Below are 22,169 nucleotides of genomic sequence, written 5' to 3' on the forward strand. Positions count from 1 at the left end.
GCTCCATCAAAAATTGCGCAACTTGTATGATATAATTTTGAAACGCTGAAGAATAGGAGCTATATTTATTCAAATGAAAAATCAAAGCTTGTATAGCTACAGATAAAGGAATGGTAGTGTAAAGTGATATAACATCGCAACTAAAGGCCCCGTCACACTAAGCAACATCGCTAGCAACATCGCTGCTAACGAACAACTTTTGTGACGTTGCTAGTGATGTCGCTGTGTGTGACATCCAGCAACAACCTGGCCCCTGCTGTGAGGTCGTTGGTTGTTGCTGAATGTCCTGGGCCATTTTTTAGTTGTTGCTGTCCCGCTGTGAAGCACAGATCGCTGTGTGTGACAGCGAGACAGCAACAACTAAATGTGCAGGCAGCAGGAGCCGGCTTCTGCGGAGGCTGGTAACCACAGTAAACATCGGGTAACCAAGAAGCGCTGTCCTTGGTTACCCGATATTTACCTTTGTTACCAGCCTCCGCCGCTCTCACTGTCAGTGCCGGCTCCTGCTCTGTGCACATGTAGCTGCAGGACACATTGGGTTAATTAACCCGATGTGTGCTGTAGCTAGGAGAGGAGGGAGCCAGCGCTAAGCATTGTGCGCTGCTCAATGCTCTGTGCACATTTAGCTGCAGTACACATCGGGTAATTAACCCCATGTGTACTGTAACTAGGAGAGCAGGGAGCCAGCGCTCAGTGTGCGCTGCTCCCTGCTCTCTGCACGTGTAGCTCCGTGCGCTGGTAACCAAGGTAAATATCGGGTAACCAAGGACAGCGCAGGATGGAAGCATAAAAAATGTCATTATGGAGTAAAACTGCTTTGAGACTTCTTTTTGAAGAATCTATAAAAAGACGCCATTGCGCTAAATCATATTGGATTTTGAATTGACCCATCAAACCTTCAACATCGATGCAATAAACCAACTTGTCTTCCTGGGCAAAGTAAGGAACAAACTCATTTTCACGATGTCTGAACCATGAAAAAGACACTCCTGACAACAATAAATTCCTGCTCTTGAGCCTTGATCCGAGTAACTCAGCGGCATCTTTGGGATGATTCAAGTCTCTTACAAATCATTCATCTCCTCCTGTGAAAACAACTTTGGTTTTGTATTATCTTCAAAGTAAGAACTTGATTCATCATCTGGTTCAGGTATAATTCCACCTTCATTGAAGCTAGTGATCTCTTCCAAGTTAGCAGGGGCATTGGGTACTGGTTTATCTGTGTCATTGGGGATCGGACAAATTGCTGAGTGAAGATTGAGGTATGAGATGGAAAGCTTCTATTTTGAATTATACCCTTTCACATCGCATGAACAAAAGTAACAATTGTCACTATGCTTCTTTTGCTCTCCCCATACCATAGGAATCCAATAACAGAAAGGTTTTTTTTTTTACCCTTGAACCAATTTTGGAGGTCCTCAACACACTGTTTACACACTTTATGAGACGCACAAGCTTTATCTTGATCCCCAAGCTTTAGTCCAAAGTATGCGAAGTAAATGTTTTTCACAAAGTCTGTAATATTCAGCTGTTGCTTCTACACTGTATATATTTACCAGAAATGTAAAAGAAACTGTCAGGCGACTTTCTACACTTCCGCTGAGCCATAATGCTAATGTTGAGAAACACGGTTGAATAATTACGAGCTAGGAGCTAACACAAACTGAGATGAAAAAGTGTGAACAATCAAGAACCAAGAAAAAACAAGCCCGGGCATGTCCGATGCCACATGTTGAGCTTGCAACATGTCAATGCTAGTTTCATTAGCTCACTCTGAAAGTTGTTTTCTTTGAAATTTATATTTTTTGGTCATTGTATATCTTGAATGCATTCATGTGAATTAATTAATAGTAATTTTGACTTTAAATTTAGTTAAAAACCATAACATCAAAAAAATACCAAAATTTGTGAAAATATTACTAAATTTGAAGAGAAATTTGCATTTTGTGGCAAATCCTAATGTCCAGAATTTTTTTAATATTTTTTTCGTTTTCAGCACACCAAAAATACATGGAAATTAGATGAAAATAATCAAACAGCTTTTTAGTCGCGTACCTGTGAATTTGTAGGACCGAGCACCTTTTGCTACATTTACTTTTGTGGTGTGTTTCTACCAACTTTGCACATCTATAGAAATTTTTACTAATTTTTATTTGCAAAATAGCATTAGCTCAGTGAGATTGGATGTGCACACAGCTCACCTATGTGCATTATGAGGCCACCACAGTCCCCCTATATACTGTATCTATTCCCTTCAGCCTACCTGTATATTATGATGGCCTCCAGTTCCCTATATGCAGTATGAAGTCCTCACAACCTCTCTATATAATGTTTAATGGTGCCTACAGCTCCCTACTTATAGTATGATGTCCCCACTTCCCAATGATGTAAAAACAATCAACATTATACTCAGCTATTCCTGATACTCGGCAACACTGCCTCCATGTCCTCTTGTTCCATGTACAGCAGGCCATTTTAGGCAGTGCAATGCAGTAACGTCATTGCACAATCTGCGTGGGAACGCTGACTTTTCATAAGCTGTGGACCTACAGCAGCAGGCAGCATATGAGACAGACAATAATAGAACAGTGAAATTTTGGCTCCCTGTTCTACCACAGGATTTAACTATATTGGCATCACATTGACATGGGCACAATTCAATGTGACTCACCAGAAATCTGGGACTCAAGCAAGAATTTTGGAGCCAGAGCCCAATATCTTTGCTTTGTTGATAGCAATGCCCTTGATCACAGGATATGTTGGCACTCCTGTGAACAGTTAAGCCAAGTAGGGGCACATCCCAAAGCATATACAGTACAAAGCATATACTCAACATAAATGAATACACACCCTAAGAAAAGTACGATTTTAATCAATATCTCACTCAACACAAGAACCAATTTTAAAATTCTGATAAGACTCAGTTTCCAAATAACATAACATGAAAGTAAGATTAATAATTTAATTTTCAATACAAAATCACCAGGTTACTCAAATTATTTGATGCAATACAATTAATACAAACCACTTAAAAAACATCTAGTATTTTTATGACCTTCATAATTTTTAAGGACAACACCAAGTATTCAGGGCATGGAATGAACAAGTTAGCGACATATTTCAACATTTATCTTTTTCAAATCTACAAGAATGACCTCGTCTAGATTCTGTATGCTTCATGGAAAGTGAGCCTCAAGAGAAATACTTAGTCATTGATTCACTATCACCTTTCTAAACAAGTAGAACAGATGTGTATTTTTGTATCATTGTCATGTTGGAAAAGTGCACGTCTACCAAGGGCACAAGTTATGGTAGCATCTTCTCTTTTAATATAGAGTACATCTGTGAATTCAATCATACCATCAATGAAATGTTAAGATAAAAGGAAAAAATATGGTTTCTCGAAGCTGCTGTTGATGTCATAAGAAGAGATCCATTAAAAACAATGTATAGGCATCAATTTAAAAGTAACATGATTTAGGAACAATTAAAAAAGTATTTGATTCATTGCATATTTAAAAAATAAATAATAATAATAATCAATAACTTAATAAAAGTATGATAAAAATGATTATTAAAAATGGTATTACCTGATAAATATGGTAAAAGGAATAGATCATGTGTGGTATAGGGAGTGTGATCACTATACTGAAACGTGCTGTGTAGGTGCCACCACCGAGATGGGAATATTGGGAGGAAAAAGATAAATAGTACTTTTCGTGAGAAAAGTAATGAAGTGTGACTCTTCTGAAAAAAAATATTTAAATATGCAGATACTTGGAAAAAAAGGAAGTAAAAAAGAAAATGCCAGAAGGAAGTGATTATAAAGAAGGAAAATAAATATTATTCATAAGTTTGCACTAAGAAGATGTTCAGAGTGTAGTAATGGATTGAGGGTACAAACTTATGGGAGGAGGGAATTTGTCTTAAATAGCTGGATCTTCCCCAATAAATATGAATATACTTAATGATAACTGCCTTCAGCATCCTTCAAGGACACTCCAGATTTCAAATCTTATTTCTCTGGATCAGGACAAGTGATGAATTTGAGATTTACATGAAGACCTACTACACTAGCTTTCCTCTCTCTGCTAACTTTAAAGGGGTTTCCCCATGAACAAAGTTGATTTTATGCAATAGATCTTGGAATAATAATAAGCTCCACATTTGGATATGTTAAAAATAATGTCCCTGTGCTGAGATAATCTTATATATGTGTCCCTGCTATGTACTGTGTAATGGCCGTGTCTGACCGTACTGGGACATGGTCAGATCATACCATAGCTCCTGGGGCGGGGCGGAAGTATAAAAGTATACAGACATTACAGCACGGGATTGCAAATTATAATTCTTAAATTATGCTTTCCTTGAAGTAAGATATTTTTAAAAACAAGCAGAGAAATGCTTTACCTCCCATAAAGAATCAGCTGTGATCTCATGCTGCGCTATCTGTATACTCTCTATTGATTCACCCCCTACCCAGGAGCTGTGGTATGATCAGACCATGTCCCTGTACAGTCAGACACAGCCATTACATAGGGGCACATATATAAGATTATCTGCGCACAGGAACACTTTTTTTTTTTTTCCAAACATCCAATTGTGGAAATTATAATTATTACAAGATCTATTGATTAAAATCAACTTTAAAATTCACTTTGTTCGTGTGAAAATCCCTTTTAATTTCCTACTTTTTTAGCCTATGATGATCAGTTAAGACTTCCTTCCTATCTCTACTTGTGATTCGGCCCTTATTGTTCTCCGTCACTTCCCTTACCACATAGGTAAGGATGGTTGACCTTGGGGAGATCAACATCCAACACCGCGGAGACACCATCACGTGTTTCTCAACGCAGTGACACTAAAACAAGGCCCCCTGGGAAAATATGCAAAACAGGAATGCCGCGGAGACACTATCACATGTTTCTCAACGCTGGCAGGAAACTAGCCAGGTCTTTCACCGGGAAGGAACAACCACGGGAAGGGCAGTCTCCAGTCAAGGTAACCACCTATACCACAACATGGTATCCATCCACAGACAGCTGTTTCTGCATATTTTCCCAGGGGGCCTAGTTCTAGTGGCACTGCGTTGAGAAGCACGTGATGGTGATGGATGTTGATCTCCCCGAGGTCAACCATCTTTACCTATGTAGTCTACTAGGCATTGCTCCCACTAGCCAGTTTCCTACTCCATACTGATGAGGGGCTAATACCCCGAAACAGCTGTATGTGGATGGATACCATGTTTTGGTATAGGAGGTTTCCTTGACTGGAGACTGCGCTTCCCGCGGTTGTTCCTTCCTGGTGAAATACCTGCCTAGTTTCCTGCCAGCGTTGAGAAACATGTGATGGTGGCATTCTTGTTTTGCATACTTCCCTTACCACGTCCTCCTCTCAGATTTCCCTATTGTGGACTGTCCTGTGTGATAATTTGTTAAAGTATTTATTTTTTGTATTTTTCACAGTTTAATTTCTGTTTGTGACTTATATCTGGAGTCATAGTTATAATGTTTTATGAAAACTCTCCTTTCTACCTGTGGTTTGGCAAGTTTGATCTTCAACTACTCTTCATGATACAATTGTCACAATGAAAACTGTTACACCTTGCTACATCTAGATTTAGTTTTGTATTGCACATTGCATATCTGCTTGGATAATGATTGACAATAAAACTTTCATTGACTAATATATAAATTGTATTTGTTTCTAACTTTTTAAATGTAATATATGAGTTATTTCTGTTTTTAACCACAACCACAATGCAATGCCAGCTCTGTCATGTGAGGGATACCACAGGAGGGACCCTACCAACTTAGCTCCAGATCAATCACTCTCCGTCTCCTAAGCTACAGACAGGTACAGGCCTGCGGCTTACGAGAAGCCAGCGCTCTCACCCAGGCAGCGCAATGGCAAAATTGCATTGCACTGCCCCTGCAAGCCCATCATAGAAGAGGAGAAGGAAGCTGCGGTGCTGGAAATAAGGATTTGGTGAGTATAATCTGTATTTATTTTTTATATTATACTTTTGTGGGGGCCATGATGAGTTATACAACAGGTTGTGGGGCCATCATACCATATAGGGAGAAGTGGGACCATCATACTATATAATTAGAGGTGGGAGCCATCATAGTATGTAGGGAGAAGTGGGGGCTAATATACTAAATAGGGAGAAGTGGGGGGCATCATACTATACAGGGAGAAGTAAAGGCTGTCATAATATATAAGGAGAAGTGGGGGCCCTCAAAACAGGAGAAGGTGGGCCTTTATACTATATAAAGAGAAGTAGGGGTATCATACTATATATAAAAAGCTGTGTTGGGCCATTAACCTCTTCATGACCTTTGACGTGCAAGCCAGCATCTTTCCTCCCATGAGCACTGATTTAATCAGCCATTATCTGCCTCTCACAGCTGCAGGTGAATCAAAGATCCGCCCGTGGCTGTTAACCAGTTAAATCCTAAAGTCAACTTCTTACAATGGCATTTAACAGGCACTGGCATCTAGGTGCATCACTCCATGCTCCAATGGGCGCGCCAGCGACATGATTGCGGGGTGCCGATGTGTTGTCATGGCAGGTGTTCATAAGAGATCATGATTTCTGCTGTACTTAGTAGTGCTGATACACTGCTCTGTATAGCACAAGCGATCAGACAATTGCAACTTCAAGTCCCAAAAGGGGACTATTAATTACAATAAAAAGTGGAAAAAAGAAACGTTTTTATACAAATGAAAAAAAATAAATAAAATCACCCCTCTTTTACTTCATTAAAAATAAAACAATACAAAAATATAAATACAAATATTTTGTATTACTGGATTCAGAACTATAAAAAAATCAGATAGGTAAATCAGGTAATGAGAAAAAAATAGAAACAGAAATATGTTTTTTCGCCAATGCAACATTGCAATAAAATAAAAGACAAGGCAATCAAATCATCGTATCTATCCCACAATGGTATCACTAAAAATGTCTATTCAGGGCACAAAAAATAAGTCCTCACATAGCCCCATATCCCAAAAAAAAGAAAACGTTATGGGCCATGATAGCGTGCATAGTGAGCTGTAGGGACCATCATACAGTGTATAGGGAGCTGGGGGATCATCATACAGTGTATAGGGAGCTGTGGGGATCATTATGCAAAGTATAGTGAGCTGTATGGACTATCATACTGTGTATAGGGAGCTATGCGCACCATCATACAGTGCATAGGGAGCTGTAGGGACCATCACACAGTGTATATGGAGCTGTGGGAACCATTATATAGAGTATAAGGAGCTGTATGGACTATCATACTGTGTATAGGGAGCTGTGGGCACCATCATACAGTGTATAGGTAGCTGTAGAGACCATAATACAGTGTACAGGGAACTGTTGGGACCATAATACCATGTATAGGAAGTTGTAGGGAGCATCATACAGTGTATACAGTGCATAGGACGCTGTAAGGACCATCATATAGTATATAGGGAGCTGTAGGGACCATCAAACAGTCTATAAGGAAGTGTGTGGATCATCATACAGTGTTTAGGGAGCTGTGGGGACCATCATACAGTATATTGGGAGCTGTAGGGTCCATCATACAGTGTTTAGGGAGCTGTGGGGACTTTCATACAATGTACAGATAGCTGTAGGTGCCATCATACAGTGCATAGAGAGTTGTGGGACCATCATGCAGTATTAAGGGAACTGTAGGGACTATAATACAGTGTATAGGGAGCTGTGTAGACCATTATACAGTGTAGAGAGAGCTGTAGGACCATACAGTATATAGAATTATTACTTTTTTGGGGGGAGGGTGTTTTTGTTTTGCTCATACTACATCCAATAACGTTGTTTTTTCCCCTGTGAGAGCCATTCAGAGACTGTGACTGGCCTTCTCTGGGGTGCCTGCACACATCATGCAGTGAAGCAAGCCTGTGCGTTATGGTCAGTGGTTCACAAACAAAACATCTGCGCACCCATGATACTTGGTTGAGCTCTGCGAATACCCAAGCACGCTACTGCTCAATCGAGTAATGAACAGTGCCAAGCACATTCATCCATCACTACTTGTAATGTTCAAAGGAGCATATCAAGCATTATTATTTGCTAGGTAGCACAGTGGGGGCTTTACAACTTTCTATGGGACAAATTCTTTTAAAGCCCGCTTTACACGCTGCAATGTATCTTACAATGTGTCGGCGGGGTCACGTCGTAAGTGACGCACATCCAGCATCGTAAGTTACATTGCAGTGTGTAACAGCTACGTGCGATTGCGATTGAACGGTAAAACGTTCATCGCATGCACGGCGTACATTCCTCATGAATTGTACGTCAGATTGTTCATCATACCCGGGGTAGCACACATTGCATTGTGTGACACCCCGGGAACAATGAACAGATCTTACCTACATCCTGCGGCTCCCGGCCGGTAATACAGAAGGAAGGAGGTGGGCGGGATGTCTCCGCTTCTATTGGCCGGCTGCCGTGTGATGTCACTGTGGTGCCGAACGTCCCTCCCACTCCAGGAAGTGGACGTTCGCCGCCCACAGCAAGGTCGTATGGAAGGTAAGTATGTGTGACGGGGGTTAATCGTTTGTGTGGCATGTTCAACAAATTGAACGTGCCACACATACGATGGGGGCGTTGCAAATCGCATACGATATTGTATGCGAAATTGCAACGTGTAAAGCAGGCTTTAGAGACCCCATCTATTTGGCGCATTGTCTTTGTAGCATTAATTGGTGGATAGGTAATTGTAGGGGTGTCACCCCTACGAAACAGTTAAGGGTGCTATGACTTTAAGAGACAGTGCTCCCCTGTTTTTCTATGTATTAAGGACTGGCTAGTTTAGCTGGTGCTCTCCCTCTGAACTCGAACTTTGACTAACCCGGACCAAAAGTGAGGGAAAGAGAGAAAGAGCGGGAGAAGAGTTTGAGAGTGGAAAGGAGAAGTTGGGTCGTCTGAGAGCATGAGAGAGATGAGATGCTGTCTTTGTTCTGATGGTTTAGAAAGAGGAACAATGCCAGCTGTTAGAGAGACAGTGAGCCAGACCGTGAGAGAGCCCGGATCACCGTCGAGTACCGGACTGAGATGCTCCTAGGTAGGCGAATCTGAATAGAAAAAGAATGTAACCTAGAAGAGTCGTGAGACCCTGGGTCCATGAGAGAAGAAAAAGTCCCCCTGCCCTGCAAAGAGAAGTGTGCACCAACAAGCATCACAGCACCGAACCCGCGGGAGTGGACTTGTTCATCTGTACTGTGAGTCTTTACCGGTGTGCGCACTTACAAGGGCATAGCATAGGCCTAAGTAGCCAAAGCACGATGACTGAGAGCCCCGAGTAGCGGAGGCCAGATAGGTTGTTAGTGCTGTGCAGTTGTGAATATTTTGTGCTTGCCTGTTTGTACTGTTGAAATTATTATTTGTAAAACCTAGGGTAAAGTATTGCTGGGGCGCTACAGAAAGAATCTGCAGTGTGTTAAATTTGACTGTTTCTAAATTAATTAAACCTTGTTCACTTGCATAAATGCTCATCACCTCCCTGTAAATAAAGTTGTAGTCTTGTTTCTGCCACCTCGTTTAGTGTAACGCAGTTGTACACTCCTGTATATAGCAGATGTTTTGCAGATATTTCTGTGATTATCCTGCGCATTTGAATCCCCATTCACATCTTCATTGTTTTGAAAGACTTAACACATTCAGACATGTCATACCTGTTTAAAATGAATAGTAATGACCATGTGGGAGCGACTGCTGCTTGAATTCATGCTCGTTGACGCTGTTGTTCTTGTTTTTTTCCCTTGTTCCATCAATTTTTCTATTTGCAAATAGCTTTCACAGGGTACACGTTTCAGACCATCAACATAAAATCCCTGCTGCTGGTCTTCTCGTACCTTCAGACCCCCAGATTTTTTGCCCTCAGATAGTAGATCCGTTACCTAAGTAAAAGCAAACAAGTTTTGTTAGACATCTTTTAGCTTGACAAAATTCTTTTTTAAATATATACCCCAAAAAGGTAAAATTGTATTGGGTGCTTAAATATAACTGATCAAATAAGCGATCACATGATTGTTAAAGTGGTATTGAGATTATAATAGTGCAATTGGAAAATCTAATATATAAAGCTGAATGTGTGTGTGTGTATGTCTGGGATTGGCATCCACACCGTCGCAGCTACAGCCACAAAATTTTGTACACTCACACTTCTGGACCCCGAGAGCGTCATAGGCTATGTTTCGAGGGGAAATTTTAACCCCGCTCTTTACAGTTATTCACCAAAAAACCTGCCTCCATTAAAGCGAATGGAGCTGGGAGCCACAGTGCAGCCAGAACTTCAGAAGAATGCGCAGCCACGCCCTTATATGGAATGTTGGCGTGTCACAATGCAGCTAGGGAAAGAGACAGACACAGACAGGGAAAGAGGCAGACACAGACAGGGTAAGAAACAGACACAGACAGGGTAAGAAACAGACATAGACAGGGTAAGAGACAGACACAAAGAGACAGACACAGACAAAGAGACATTCAAAACAAGAAGGCCTGCGGAGACACCATCACATATTTCTCAACGCTGGCAGGAAACTAACCAGGTCTTTCACCGGGAAGGAACAACCACGGGAAGGGCAGTCTCCAGTCAAGGAGACCACCTATGCCAAACATGGTATCCATCCACAGACAGCCGTTTCAGGGTATTTGCCCCTCATCAGTGTGGAGTAGAAATCTGGCTAGTGGGACATTGCCTAGTAAAAGACTATGTGAGCAAGGATGGTTGACCTTAGGGAGATCAACATCCACCACTGCGGAGACACCATCACGTGTTTCTCAACGCAGTGATTCTAGAGCAATGCCCCCTGGGAAATATTCAAAGCAAGAAGGCCTGCGGAGACACCATCACATGTTTCTCAACGCTGGCAGGAAACTAGCCAGGTCTTTCACCGGGAAGGAACAACCACGGGAAGGGCAGTCTCCAGTCAAGGAGACCACCTATGCCAAACATGGTATCCATCCACAGACAGCCGTTTCGGGGTATTTGCCCCTCATCAGTGTGGAGTAGGAATCTGGCTAGTGGGACATTGCCTAGTAAAAGACTATGTGAGCAAGGATGGTTGACCTTAGGGAGATCAACATCCACCACTGCGGAGACACCATCATGTGTTTCTCAACGCAGTGATTCTAGAGCAATCAAAGACAGTATCATGTGTGGGTTGCAATTGCGAAGTGCTGGCTTGAGCTTGAAATATTGATAGTCGGATTCGTTTTCTTGGATGAATTGATTCCAAAGGAGCACTCTTTCATATCAACATTTACTTTCTTATTTTCTTTCCCAATATTACTTAGAAATCTATAAATATTTACACTATTTATTACGATAATTTAATCACTTATTCACTTCATATACACTTTTTAAATTAAAAAACGTATTCACAGTAAAATTCACTTTCTAGTATCCAAGATGGCTGCCTGACTCCAAATGTACCACATGCTTTTCAATTTTTTCAGCTCTTCTTATAGCACATGTTTGTAAGGCTAGATCTAACTTTTAAAGAAAACGTTAAATATAAATTTTTAATGGGTAACAATTAAAAATGTTATTTTTTCACTATATTATTCTTATTCTAGATGTTTTAAATTATTCCTGAATATTCTAAATCATTCCAGAATCTTCAAAAAATTAAAACACGAAAAATCGTTTTTTTTTTTAAATTTTGAAATGAAAAAGAGGGGGAACTTTTTTGAATATTTTACAAATTTGATGATACTAATGTCATTTGAATGCAATTGTTCTTCGAATGTAAGGGGTTTCATTTTCTTTTTGCAAAATTTTTAAAATAGTCATCACACTAATATATATATATGTGCCGCCCCCACGCCAGCAGCCGGTGCTGCTCGGATACGGATCTGCGGTATGGCTCGAGGGACTCTACCGGACCCGGGGGTCGCGCGGTCACTTCGAATAAATGGGGACGTATTTGTACGGGTGTTGTTGAAAACTATCTGTGACGCCACCCACGGTGTGTGGTGAGGTGTAGCACCACCGCTGCTCCTGTAAGACTCCCGGGGGCGATGGGCTGGCAGCTGGGTGTTAACCCCTCCGTGGGCAGGAATGGATGCCCCGGGGCCCAATGTCTCTTTGCAGGGGATGGTAGCGGCAGGGGCCAGCGCACCCGGTCAGGCCGGGGGTGTTACTCACAGTTGAATAAATCACACAAGTCTTTTGGTAAACCAAGGTGATGGTGGCCGGCTGCCGGGGGTGTATTTCTGGTCCCACACCCGGGCCGGTGGTCAATGCCCCTTTCCTCTGCACTCAGTGTTCTCTGTGGTGGACTTCCTGGTGTGTAAGGCAGGAGTCCGCTCCCGGTCCTTTGGTTGGGAGCCGTGCCCATCAGACGCTGACCCGTGGGATCTACTGGGCCCTGGCGAAAGCCCTATTCCTCTCGGTGGGTGGTTGTCTACTTTTCGGGACTTAGGTTGGGACAGGACCTAAAATCCTGCCCTCAATTGGTTAATTAGCTAGGCCGTTGGTGCCGGTCCTGGCTTCAGGGTCCAAGTACCCCCTTTTGTGCACGGTTTCCGGGTCGGTTCTCCGGTGTCTGTACCAGCGGGCTACAACCCTGCCCCGGTCCACCTCGGATCTCCGGCAACCGTCTTCCCGTCTCCTGCTGGCACTGACCACTGTCTGCCACTTAGTCAGTACGCCGGGGCGCCAACCCCGACGCCTGTCAACTTGAACCCTCACGTCAACTGACGGAGCTTCATTTTCTCACTCCTCCTCCACTACTCCTCCAAACTACTCTCAACTGAACTAAGACTTAGGGGTACTTCTCACATAGCAAGATCGCTAGCGAGATCGCTGCTGAGTCACGGTTTTTGTGACGCACCAGTGACCTCATTAGCGATCTCGCTGTGTGTGACACTGAGCAGCGATCTGGCCCCTGCTGTGAAATCGCTGCTCGTTACACACTGCTCTGGTTCATTTTTTGGACGTTGCTCTCCCGCTATGAAGCACACATCGCTGTGTTTGACAGCGAGAGAGCAACGATCTGAATGTGCAGGGAGCAGGGAGCCGGCTTCTGGCAGCCTGCGGTAAGCTGTAACCAAGGTAAAATATCGGGTAACCAAGCGAAGCCCTTTGCTTGGTTACCCGATATTTACCTTGGTTACTAGCGTCCGCCGCTCTCAGGCTGCCAGTGCCGGCTCCCTGCTCCCTTCACACATAGCCAGTGTACACTTCGGGTAAATAAGCAAAGCGGTTTGCTTATTAACCCGATGTGTACTCTGGCTAGGAGTGCAGGGAGCCAGCGCTAAGCGGTGTGCACTGGTAACCAAGGTAAATTTAGGATAACCAAGCGCTTGGTTACCCGATATTTACCTTAGAAGCGCAGCATCGCTTCCACGCGTCGCTGCTGGCTGGGGGCTGGTCGCTGGTGAGATCTGCCTGATTGACAGCTCACCAGTGACCATGTAGCGACGCACCAGCGATCCTGACCAGGCCAGATCGCTGGTGGGATCTCTGGAGCGTCGTCGCTAAAGTGTGACGGTACCCTTAGACTGACTCTTTTCCCACCCTGGGTTCTCCAGACCCCTAGGTGGGCGTTTACCTTCCTCCTGGTCCTGCCCACTGGTGTGTCTGTCTTTCCCTGAGGGGGTGACTAGGATTTTGTCGGCTGGTTTAACCCTGTGTGGGAGAGGTGTTATGTGGGGGCTTTATCTGTGTGAGTACCTAGTTTTGCAAGGGCGTCACATATATATATACACATACGGTATATACTGTACATGTATAACAATATATATTTATATACATGTAGATACACACATACTGTATATGTATATATATATATATATATATATACAGTTAGGTCCAGAAATATTTGGACAGTGACACAAGTTTTGTTATTTTAGCTGTTTTCAAAAACATGTTCAGAAATACAATTATATATATAATATGGGCTGAAAGTGCACACTCCCAGCTGCAATATGAGAGTTTTCACATCCAAATCGGAGAAAGGGTTTAGGAATCATAGCTCTGTAATGCATAGCCTCCTCTTTTTAAAGGGACCAAAAGTAATTGGACAAGGGACTCTAAGGGCTGCAATTAACTCTGAAGGCGTCTCCCTTGTTAACCTGTAATCAATGAAGTAGTTAAAAGGTCTGGGGTTGATTACAGGTGTGTGGTTTTGCATTTGGAAGCTGTTGCTGTGACCAGACAACATGCGGTCTAAGGAACTCTCAATTGAGGTGAAGCAGAACATCCTGAGGCTGAAAAAAAAGAAAAAATCCATCAGAGAGATAGCAGACATGCTTGGAGTAGCAAAATCAACAGTCGGGTACATTCTGAGAAAAAAGGAATTGACTGGTGAGCTTGGGAACTCAAAAAGGCCTGGGCGTCCACGGATGACAATAGTGGTGGATGATCGCCGCATACTTTCTTTGGTGAAGAAGAACCCGTTCACAACATCAACTGAAGTCCAGAACACTCTCAGTGAAGTAGATGTATCTGTCTCTAAGTCAACAGTAAAGAGAAGACTCCATGAAACTAAATACAAAGGGTTCACATCTAGATGCAAACCATTCATCAATTCCAAAAATAGACAGGCCAGAGTTAAATTTGCTGAAAAACACCTCATGAAGTCAGTTCAGTTCTGGAAAAGTATTCTATGGACAGATGAGACAAAGATCAACCTGTACCAGAATGATGGGAAGAAAAAAGTTTGGAGAAGAAAGGGAACGGCACATGATCCAAGGCACACCACATCCTCTGTAAAACATGATGGAGGCAACGTGATGGCATGGGCATGCATGGCTGTCAATGGCACTGGGTCACTTGTGTTTATTGATGACATAACAGCAGACAAGAGTAGCCGGATGAATTCTGAAGTGTACCGGGATATACTTTCAGCCCAGATTCAGCCAAATGCCGCAAAGTTGATCGGACGGCGCTTCATAGTACAGATGGACAATGACCCCAAGCATACAGCCAAAGCTACCCAGGAGTTCATGAGTGCAAAAAAGTGGAACATTCTGCAATGGCCAAGTCAATCACCAGATCTTAACCCAATTGAGCATGCATTTCACTTGCTCAAATCCAGACTTAAGACGGAAAGACCCACAAACAAGCAAGACCTGAAGGCTGCGGCTGTAAAGGCCCGGCAAAGCATTAAGAAGGAGGAAACCCAGCATTTGGTGATGTCCATGGGTTCCAGACTTAAGGCAGTGATTGGCTCCAAAGGATTCACAACAAAATATTGAAAATAAAAATATTTTGTTTGAGTTTGGTTTATTTGTCCAATTACTTTTGACCTCCTAAAATGTGGAGTGTTAGTAAAGAAATGTGTACAATTCCTACAATTTCTATCAGATATTTTTGTTCAAACCTTCAAATTAAACGTTACAATCTGCACTTGAATTCTGTTGTAGAGGTTTCATTTCAAATCCAATGTGGTGGCATGCAGAGCCCAACTCGCGAAAATTGTGTCACTGTCCAAATATTTCTGGACCTAACTGTATATATATATATATATAAAGCTAAAAAATGGTATAAATACGTCAATAGCAGTTATATTTACCCTCTTGAAATATCTATATTGAATTATGGTGGCAATATGTAGTAATATACTTTCTCTAAATGGAAGAAATTGAAGACCAATATTACCCTTACCAGTATCAATCACCCACCAAAAATCACTCAAAAAACAAAGTATATAATAGTTTTGCAAGGTCACAAAGGACCTCAAGGTAGTCTCTAAACAATTAAAGGCCTCGTTCACATTAGATAATGTTAAAGGGGGTATCCGACTTTTTTTTGTTTTTACACTATTGTGCTACATTTGGGCAGGTAAGTAGATAGTGACTACTTATCTGCCCTGCTGTCAGCCCCTCTCCCCCGGTTCAGAGCGGTCATGTGACCGCTCCTGCCATGATTTTGCTGCTTCCAGTGATGTCACGACGACAAGTGCATTAGCTTGTTTGCTTGCCTAGTTGACGGGCAGCACAGGAGACGTCATCAACCCGCCCTGCTGGGCAGGTACAGTGCGTGGCATCCCCGCCCCCTTCCCTCCACCCTCCCACACATTCGATAGTGCAGGGGTCTCACTGCCTGTACGCTGCATGCAGCACCCATGCTGCTGGCAGCGCGCAGGCAAATGGACCCACTTGCTGAACGCGTCCTGTGCTGGGAGTCTGTGCAGTCAGTGCTGTATATCAGATGCCAGATTCCAGGGGAGCCCTGCAGAGCCTCTGTATACAGCGATGATCAGCCGCCGGCCAATCACAGGCAGCAGCTGATCAGTGGAGAAGCTGCATAGAGAATAGAGAGTGCGTGGAGATCAGTCATCTGATATATAGCGTTGACACTGCACAGCTCCCTGCACAAGCCATGATCAGCAAGGAGGGGGTTGCGGCCACAAGAGGCAGACAGGACACTGAGGGAATGAGGAGAGCTGAGGAGTATTTGTGTTTGCTTTTTTGCATGTGTGAAGACTGTCAAACTAGGGGGCAATTCTACACGACAGAGCATTGCTACAAGAAGAGGCGCCCAAGGGAACATTACTACAGGATGGACACAAGGATGGGACACATTACTATATTATGGGGACAGGGATGGGCACATTACTATATTATATGTGTGGTGGATGTGAGGCGATTGTGCTGCCACAGATTAGAGAAGCAGGATCACTGCTCTGTACTACCAATGATTGGATATACAGAGCAGTGATATCTCATCTGTTCAGCACAATCTCCTCACATCCACTGCACATATAATGTAGTAATGTGCCCATCGTTGCTGGGGCGAAGAGGTCAGTGTTGAGAAGAATACCAACACCCATTAGTATGCAGAGGGCAGGGCTGGACAGTATGGGCGGTGCTAGCTCTGACTGTGAAGTTTGGCAGTCAGGCATGCCATGTTTGGTTGAGCTGCATGTAACCAAAGAGCTGCGGAGAATAAGAAGATAACTCAAGAGGAGCAAAAGATAGAAAACCAAAAAAAAAAATAATGTAGGGGTGATTTATATGACAATACAGCACAGATTAGCTTACAAAAATTTTGGAGTTTATGTCGGACAACTCTTTTAATGTTCATGAGTCAATGAGTCTGTTTTGACGTATCACGATGGCTTACCAGTATTGATGGAACAATATATTCTGAAGTATGCTAGCAAATTTTAAAGGAAAATATCAGGACATCTGTTAATGAGCTGAATTATTAGAAAACAGGTCAAGAGGCAAAACAACTACCTAAATCACACAAGTCATTTAATACAAGAATGGTTACAAAAGAATAAAGTTAACATTTTAGAACGGCCAAGTCAAAGACATGGCCTACCTTCATCCTACAGAAATGTTGTGGAAGGACCCAAAGCAAGTAATTCATGTTAGAAAACCAAAATAACAGAACTGAACGGTGTTTGTAGGGAGGAATGGGATAAAATTCCTCCAAACCAATGTACAGGACTAATCAATAATTTCCAGAAATGTTTACATGCAGTTATTGCTACACAAGATACTGTGTACAGACCAGATACGGACAGGATAAGTTCATATTTTTGCCACTCACAAACGTGATATTGGATCATTTACAACATTTAAAAAATGTCAAAGCCTAATATTTTATTTTAATTTGTTTGACTTTATTCTCTTCATCTACTTTCAGGACTTGTATGAAAATCTGATGTAATTCTATGTGAACTTTAATACATATTATTTCAATTACACTATTATAAATGTAATGGCATCTAACAATCATGTTATCAGTTATGTGATCAGTTATATTTAAGCACACAAGATGACACAACTGACCACAATTGTTAGAATGCCAGTAACAAATATTGTGATGTATGTAACCACCCAGATGCTGTATCTAATTTATATACAATATTTAAGAAGACAGCAGCAATAATGAATTGTCTCTCTCCTCGGTGAAAGCTAGCCACTAGACATAAATATGCTTGATCATTAGTGCAGTCCACTTTAAATGTCCCGCTATAGCAGGCAAAATTAACCCTATCACAGATAGACCCCAGGTATAGTTTGGCCCAGGCCAGAGTATACCCTGAGGACTTACTGTCCTAGGCCAAACTAAACCCTGAGGTGTAAAATACCCAAGGCCAATATAAACCCCTGCAGACCAGAATATATCCATCTGACGTGGAACCCGGGTATTGTCTGGTCCAGGCCACAGTATACCCCTGGAGATAAGCTCTGAACCTGGGGGTGTAAAATAGCATGGTGCTTATGTGTCGCCCTGGGCAAGCCAGGGGACACAGGTCACACACCACCACACCCTACATCCCAGGTAGGAACACCTAAGCTAACCAAAAATCCTTGTTGCCTTCCTCCAGAGGCTGATGATTCACACCAGGGGGTGGGCCAGGCGGTTGGCTCCGCCCACCGAGGAGGACACAGCTCTGGAGGCGGGAAGTACCAGGCAGTCGAGTCTAGTCTAGTGTAGTCAGGGAGGAGGAAGTGGAAGGAGTGGAGGAGTAGCCCAGACAGGGCTAAAGTAAACAGCTAAGTGAAAGTGAAGGAAGAAAAGTAGTAAAGGAGGAAAGCAAGAGTGGTGACAGAACAGAAAGAGCGTGAAAAAGCCTGAGGTAGTCCAGCTGTGTGCAGGACAGGTCAGCAAGGTCAGCAACGGCGGTGACTGTCTGGAGGGGGACCGTTTGGAAGTTCCTGGAAGGACCCCGTTGGCTGTGTGCCCGGCGGTCTGGAGCAGTGTTCCGAAGGACAGTCAGCACCAGGGCAGGGGCCTCTCGGACCCCGGAAAGGCTTGGAGTCGCCATAATTTGCCGAATCCGTCAGTGAAGGGGACGTAGATCCCCCAACAACCAAGTCCCGATTGAAGGCAACAGCCCAGCCAGTGTAGAAGAGACACCGCCACCGCCAAGGCACCCGTTTCTTAGGGCCAGCGCCTGCGGGCAAAGAGTAGAGCTCCCCCGGTCCAGCTTGAAGCCGGGGAGCGGGTTACCGGTGGGGACCCATCGCAACCAACAAGTACACAAAGGTGCAAGGAAGAGGGACATCACCGTCACCTACCGGGAGAGCAAGTGCAGCCGTCCGTGGGACCGTCTTACCAGCCGTTTGGTTTACCGTAAAAACTGTGTCCACGTCTCAGGCTGAGTGAGTACCACAGTGCCGCAAGGCACAGCGCTGCCCCCGCGTCCCTGCGCCCACCAGGCCCTGCACCTCCCAAGCCATCACCGGGCCCCGGGATCACCAACCCCTACCCACGGAGGGGCAACACAACACCTGGCTGCTCCGCATCACCATCCCCGAGATCCCCGTATAGAGCAGCGGTGGTGAAATCACCACAACCGTGGGTGGCGTCACGGACAATAAACAATTCCCACACCCAACAACCCCCTTTCACTCACGGGCGAGGAGTGCCGCTCGAGAAACCCCCGGGATCCGGCCCACCGCTCGAGCCACCACTGAGCAGCAGCCGCCGGACCCGAGCAGAAGGGGTGAGCGTAGTGTGCTGACACCCTCCACCCCGCCCGCGACACTTACATTGAACTGACAATAGATGTCAGGTCCAGTATGCACTGAGAACCACGAGCAGTTCTGGGTGCATATTGCTAATCCCTGCCTAACTGTCCCTGCATCTAGTAGCATACTTAAACAGAACTTTAGAAAAAGTATTTCTAAAGATTCTTTATGATATGCTTATGAGCATATGAACTAGTTGCAAGGGCGTTACTTCTCCGACTAGTCCGCCCTCTTAGCATGTTAGCATGTGTGACACCCTGGCAAAACCAGTGTGTCACAGAGCCTGCAGAAATCCAGCAAAGTGCAGGCCATTCTCCTCCTTGACACCAACACAGTCCTCATACAGATGCACACCAACCAATCAGGCCCTACTCACCCCCTCCTCAGGAAAATGGGAGGGATTGGAAAGCACTGAGGTTACTATTGTAACCGGTGGTGATCCTCCGGGGCCAGGGGTCCCCTGGACGTGGGGCCCCTGAGAGACTGCTGGGTGTGGAACACCGTACCCGGCCCACCTGGCCCGTTCCTGGACTGGGGAAGAGGGGTGCTGCTCGTTTCTTAGAGGCAGCATCAAGGTTCAGGTTGCTTGGGTGGGCGAGCGGAAAGACCCGTTCCCGGTTAATACAATTGTCTTATTGTTAGTATGCTTGTAAACCTGTTTTATCTTTTTTTCAGTTCCAGTTACAATAAATGTCGGTGCCGGACAGCCCGAGGACGGGCTGTGTTTTATCAAGGGGGTGTGTGATGCCCTGGCAAAACCAGGGTGTTACAGAGCCTGCAGAAATCCAGCAAAGTGCAGGCCATTCTCCTCCTTGGCACCAACACAGTCCTCACACAGATGCACACCAACCAATCAGGCCCTACTCACCCCCTCCTCAGGAAAATGGGAGGGATTGGAAAGCACTGAGGAAGTGTTAGAGCAGAGTTTAGTCAGTCTGTGCTGAGGTCAGTGGAAAGCTGACAGGGGAGGCTTGCAGCTCCCTGGAGAAAGTGGTAGCCGGGGGTTGGGGCCCTGGACTACCAGACTAGGTAGCTGTAAGGGCCCTTGCTGTGCATCCGTGTGCGGGACCCGAGCACACCCCTGCAGAGGCTACCGGCATCCGGCCTTGGTTCGCTATAAGGACTCTGTGTGACTTTAATCTGAATAGTGAGTACACCAGTACCCTCAGGCACAGCACCGCGCTACGCCGCCCTGCCCTGCACCCTTCCAGCAGCTCCATCGTCATCACCCCAGTGGGCCCCGGGACTCACATCCCCTACCCATGGAGGGGTCAACACCTAGCTGCGCCACAACACCGCCACCCGGGAGCCCCCACCATCATCAGCAGCGGTGATGCCAACAATCACCACGACCCGTGGGTGGCGTCACAAACAATCTCCATAGCGGCCCCGGCCATGCACCCACCCGATCACCAACCCAATCCCCATTTTCATTCGTGGGCGAGGAGCGCTGCTCGAGCCCCAGGTCCGGCCCACTCGAGCCACCAAGGAGAAGGTACCGGACCTGAGCATGATCTCCCCGGACAGCCCCCGTGACGGGGGACTGGCCCCCGCCCGCGACACATGCCCACAAGGGAGTGCTAACATGCTATTCAATGCCTATTGCCCAGCGTCATCAGTGGTGAGGTGCATACCTGTGTTTGTTGTCACCACCTCAGATGGTGGGTTTAGACTCAGTGCACATGACCAGAAGTCCCAGCTCTTTCGGTCATGTGCACTATGAAGCCAGGTGCACGCGTCCCGGCTTCAGAGAGGTCTAGTGCACATGAATGAAAGTGCCGGGTATTCTGATCATACACACTGAGCCTAAACCCGATTTACTCTGGCATGCACGATCTCCTAACCATTTTGACAGCTGGAACAACGCCGTGCCCCATTGTGGTGTCATGCTCAGAGAGTATTGTCCTCTGGTCCCAAACGTATTCACTGAGCTACTCTAATTCTAGAATGTATTCTTGTGTTAGTCAGTGTAACAAACTACTCCAATCAGACATACTATAGATATAATTATAGTTACCTGTTCGTTATAAATTTCCAGCATACTGAATGTTACCTGCAAAGGATCAAAGATTATATTATTATATTTATATTGCATCATTCCACTGTTACATTTAGAATATGGTACCACTAAGGACCCACTACATCAAAGTATTTACTCCAGAAAACTGGGGTAAAAAGCTTTGAAAAGTTGACTGGAGTAAAATTTGTGACAAGGCACAAGGAGGTGCATGTCACTGTTCAGATGCGTCTGATTCATTAAGAGGCAAGCTCGTGAGCATTGCTATCTTTGCAATAGAAAACAAACATATCAATTCAAAAAGATGGAGCTGTATCCACACAATGTATACAAAAGACATTCACCGCTCTATATTGATGAAACCTGAAGAGAACAGAAAAAAATATGTGAGATAGTTGCAGAAGTTCCTATCTGCAGCCAATAAAACATCAAAGGTGTTGACCAAGTGTGTGTAAATGCTATAAAAGAAAACAATGACACAAAAACGCGTTGCTTATGTGACGCCCTGGCAAAACCAGGTAGTCACAGAAAGAGTTAATTCTCCTTGGCAGCTACACAATCCCCACACAGATGTACACCAGCCAATCAGGCTCTACTTACCCCCTCCCCAGGAAAAAGGGAGGGGGGAGCAAGAGGAGCTAAGGAAGTGACAGAGCAGAATTTAGTTCAGTTTGTGCTGTAGTCAGTGAA

At 44.4% G+C, this 22,169-nt stretch overlaps 1 protein-coding gene across 1 annotated transcript in view; it reads right to left on the minus strand.

Annotated features, from left to right (window-relative positions):
* Nucleotides 1-22,169, minus strand: part of LOC142297195 (kinesin-like protein KIF28) — a 142,971-nt gene that overhangs the window by 108,041 nt on the left and 12,761 nt on the right. The window contains exons 3-4 of the mRNA XM_075341460.1: nucleotides 21,480-21,515; nucleotides 9,694-9,918 (exon numbers count right to left, since the gene is read on the minus strand). Of these exons, the coding sequence (XP_075197575.1) occupies nucleotides 9,694-9,918; nucleotides 21,480-21,515 (261 nt within the window). The remainder of the gene's footprint in view (nucleotides 1-9,693; nucleotides 9,919-21,479; nucleotides 21,516-22,169) is intronic.

This window comes from Anomaloglossus baeobatrachus, chromosome 3 (genome assembly GCF_048569485.1).
Source record: "Anomaloglossus baeobatrachus isolate aAnoBae1 chromosome 3, aAnoBae1.hap1, whole genome shotgun sequence".
NCBI lineage: Eukaryota > Metazoa > Chordata > Amphibia > Anura > Aromobatidae > Anomaloglossus > Anomaloglossus baeobatrachus.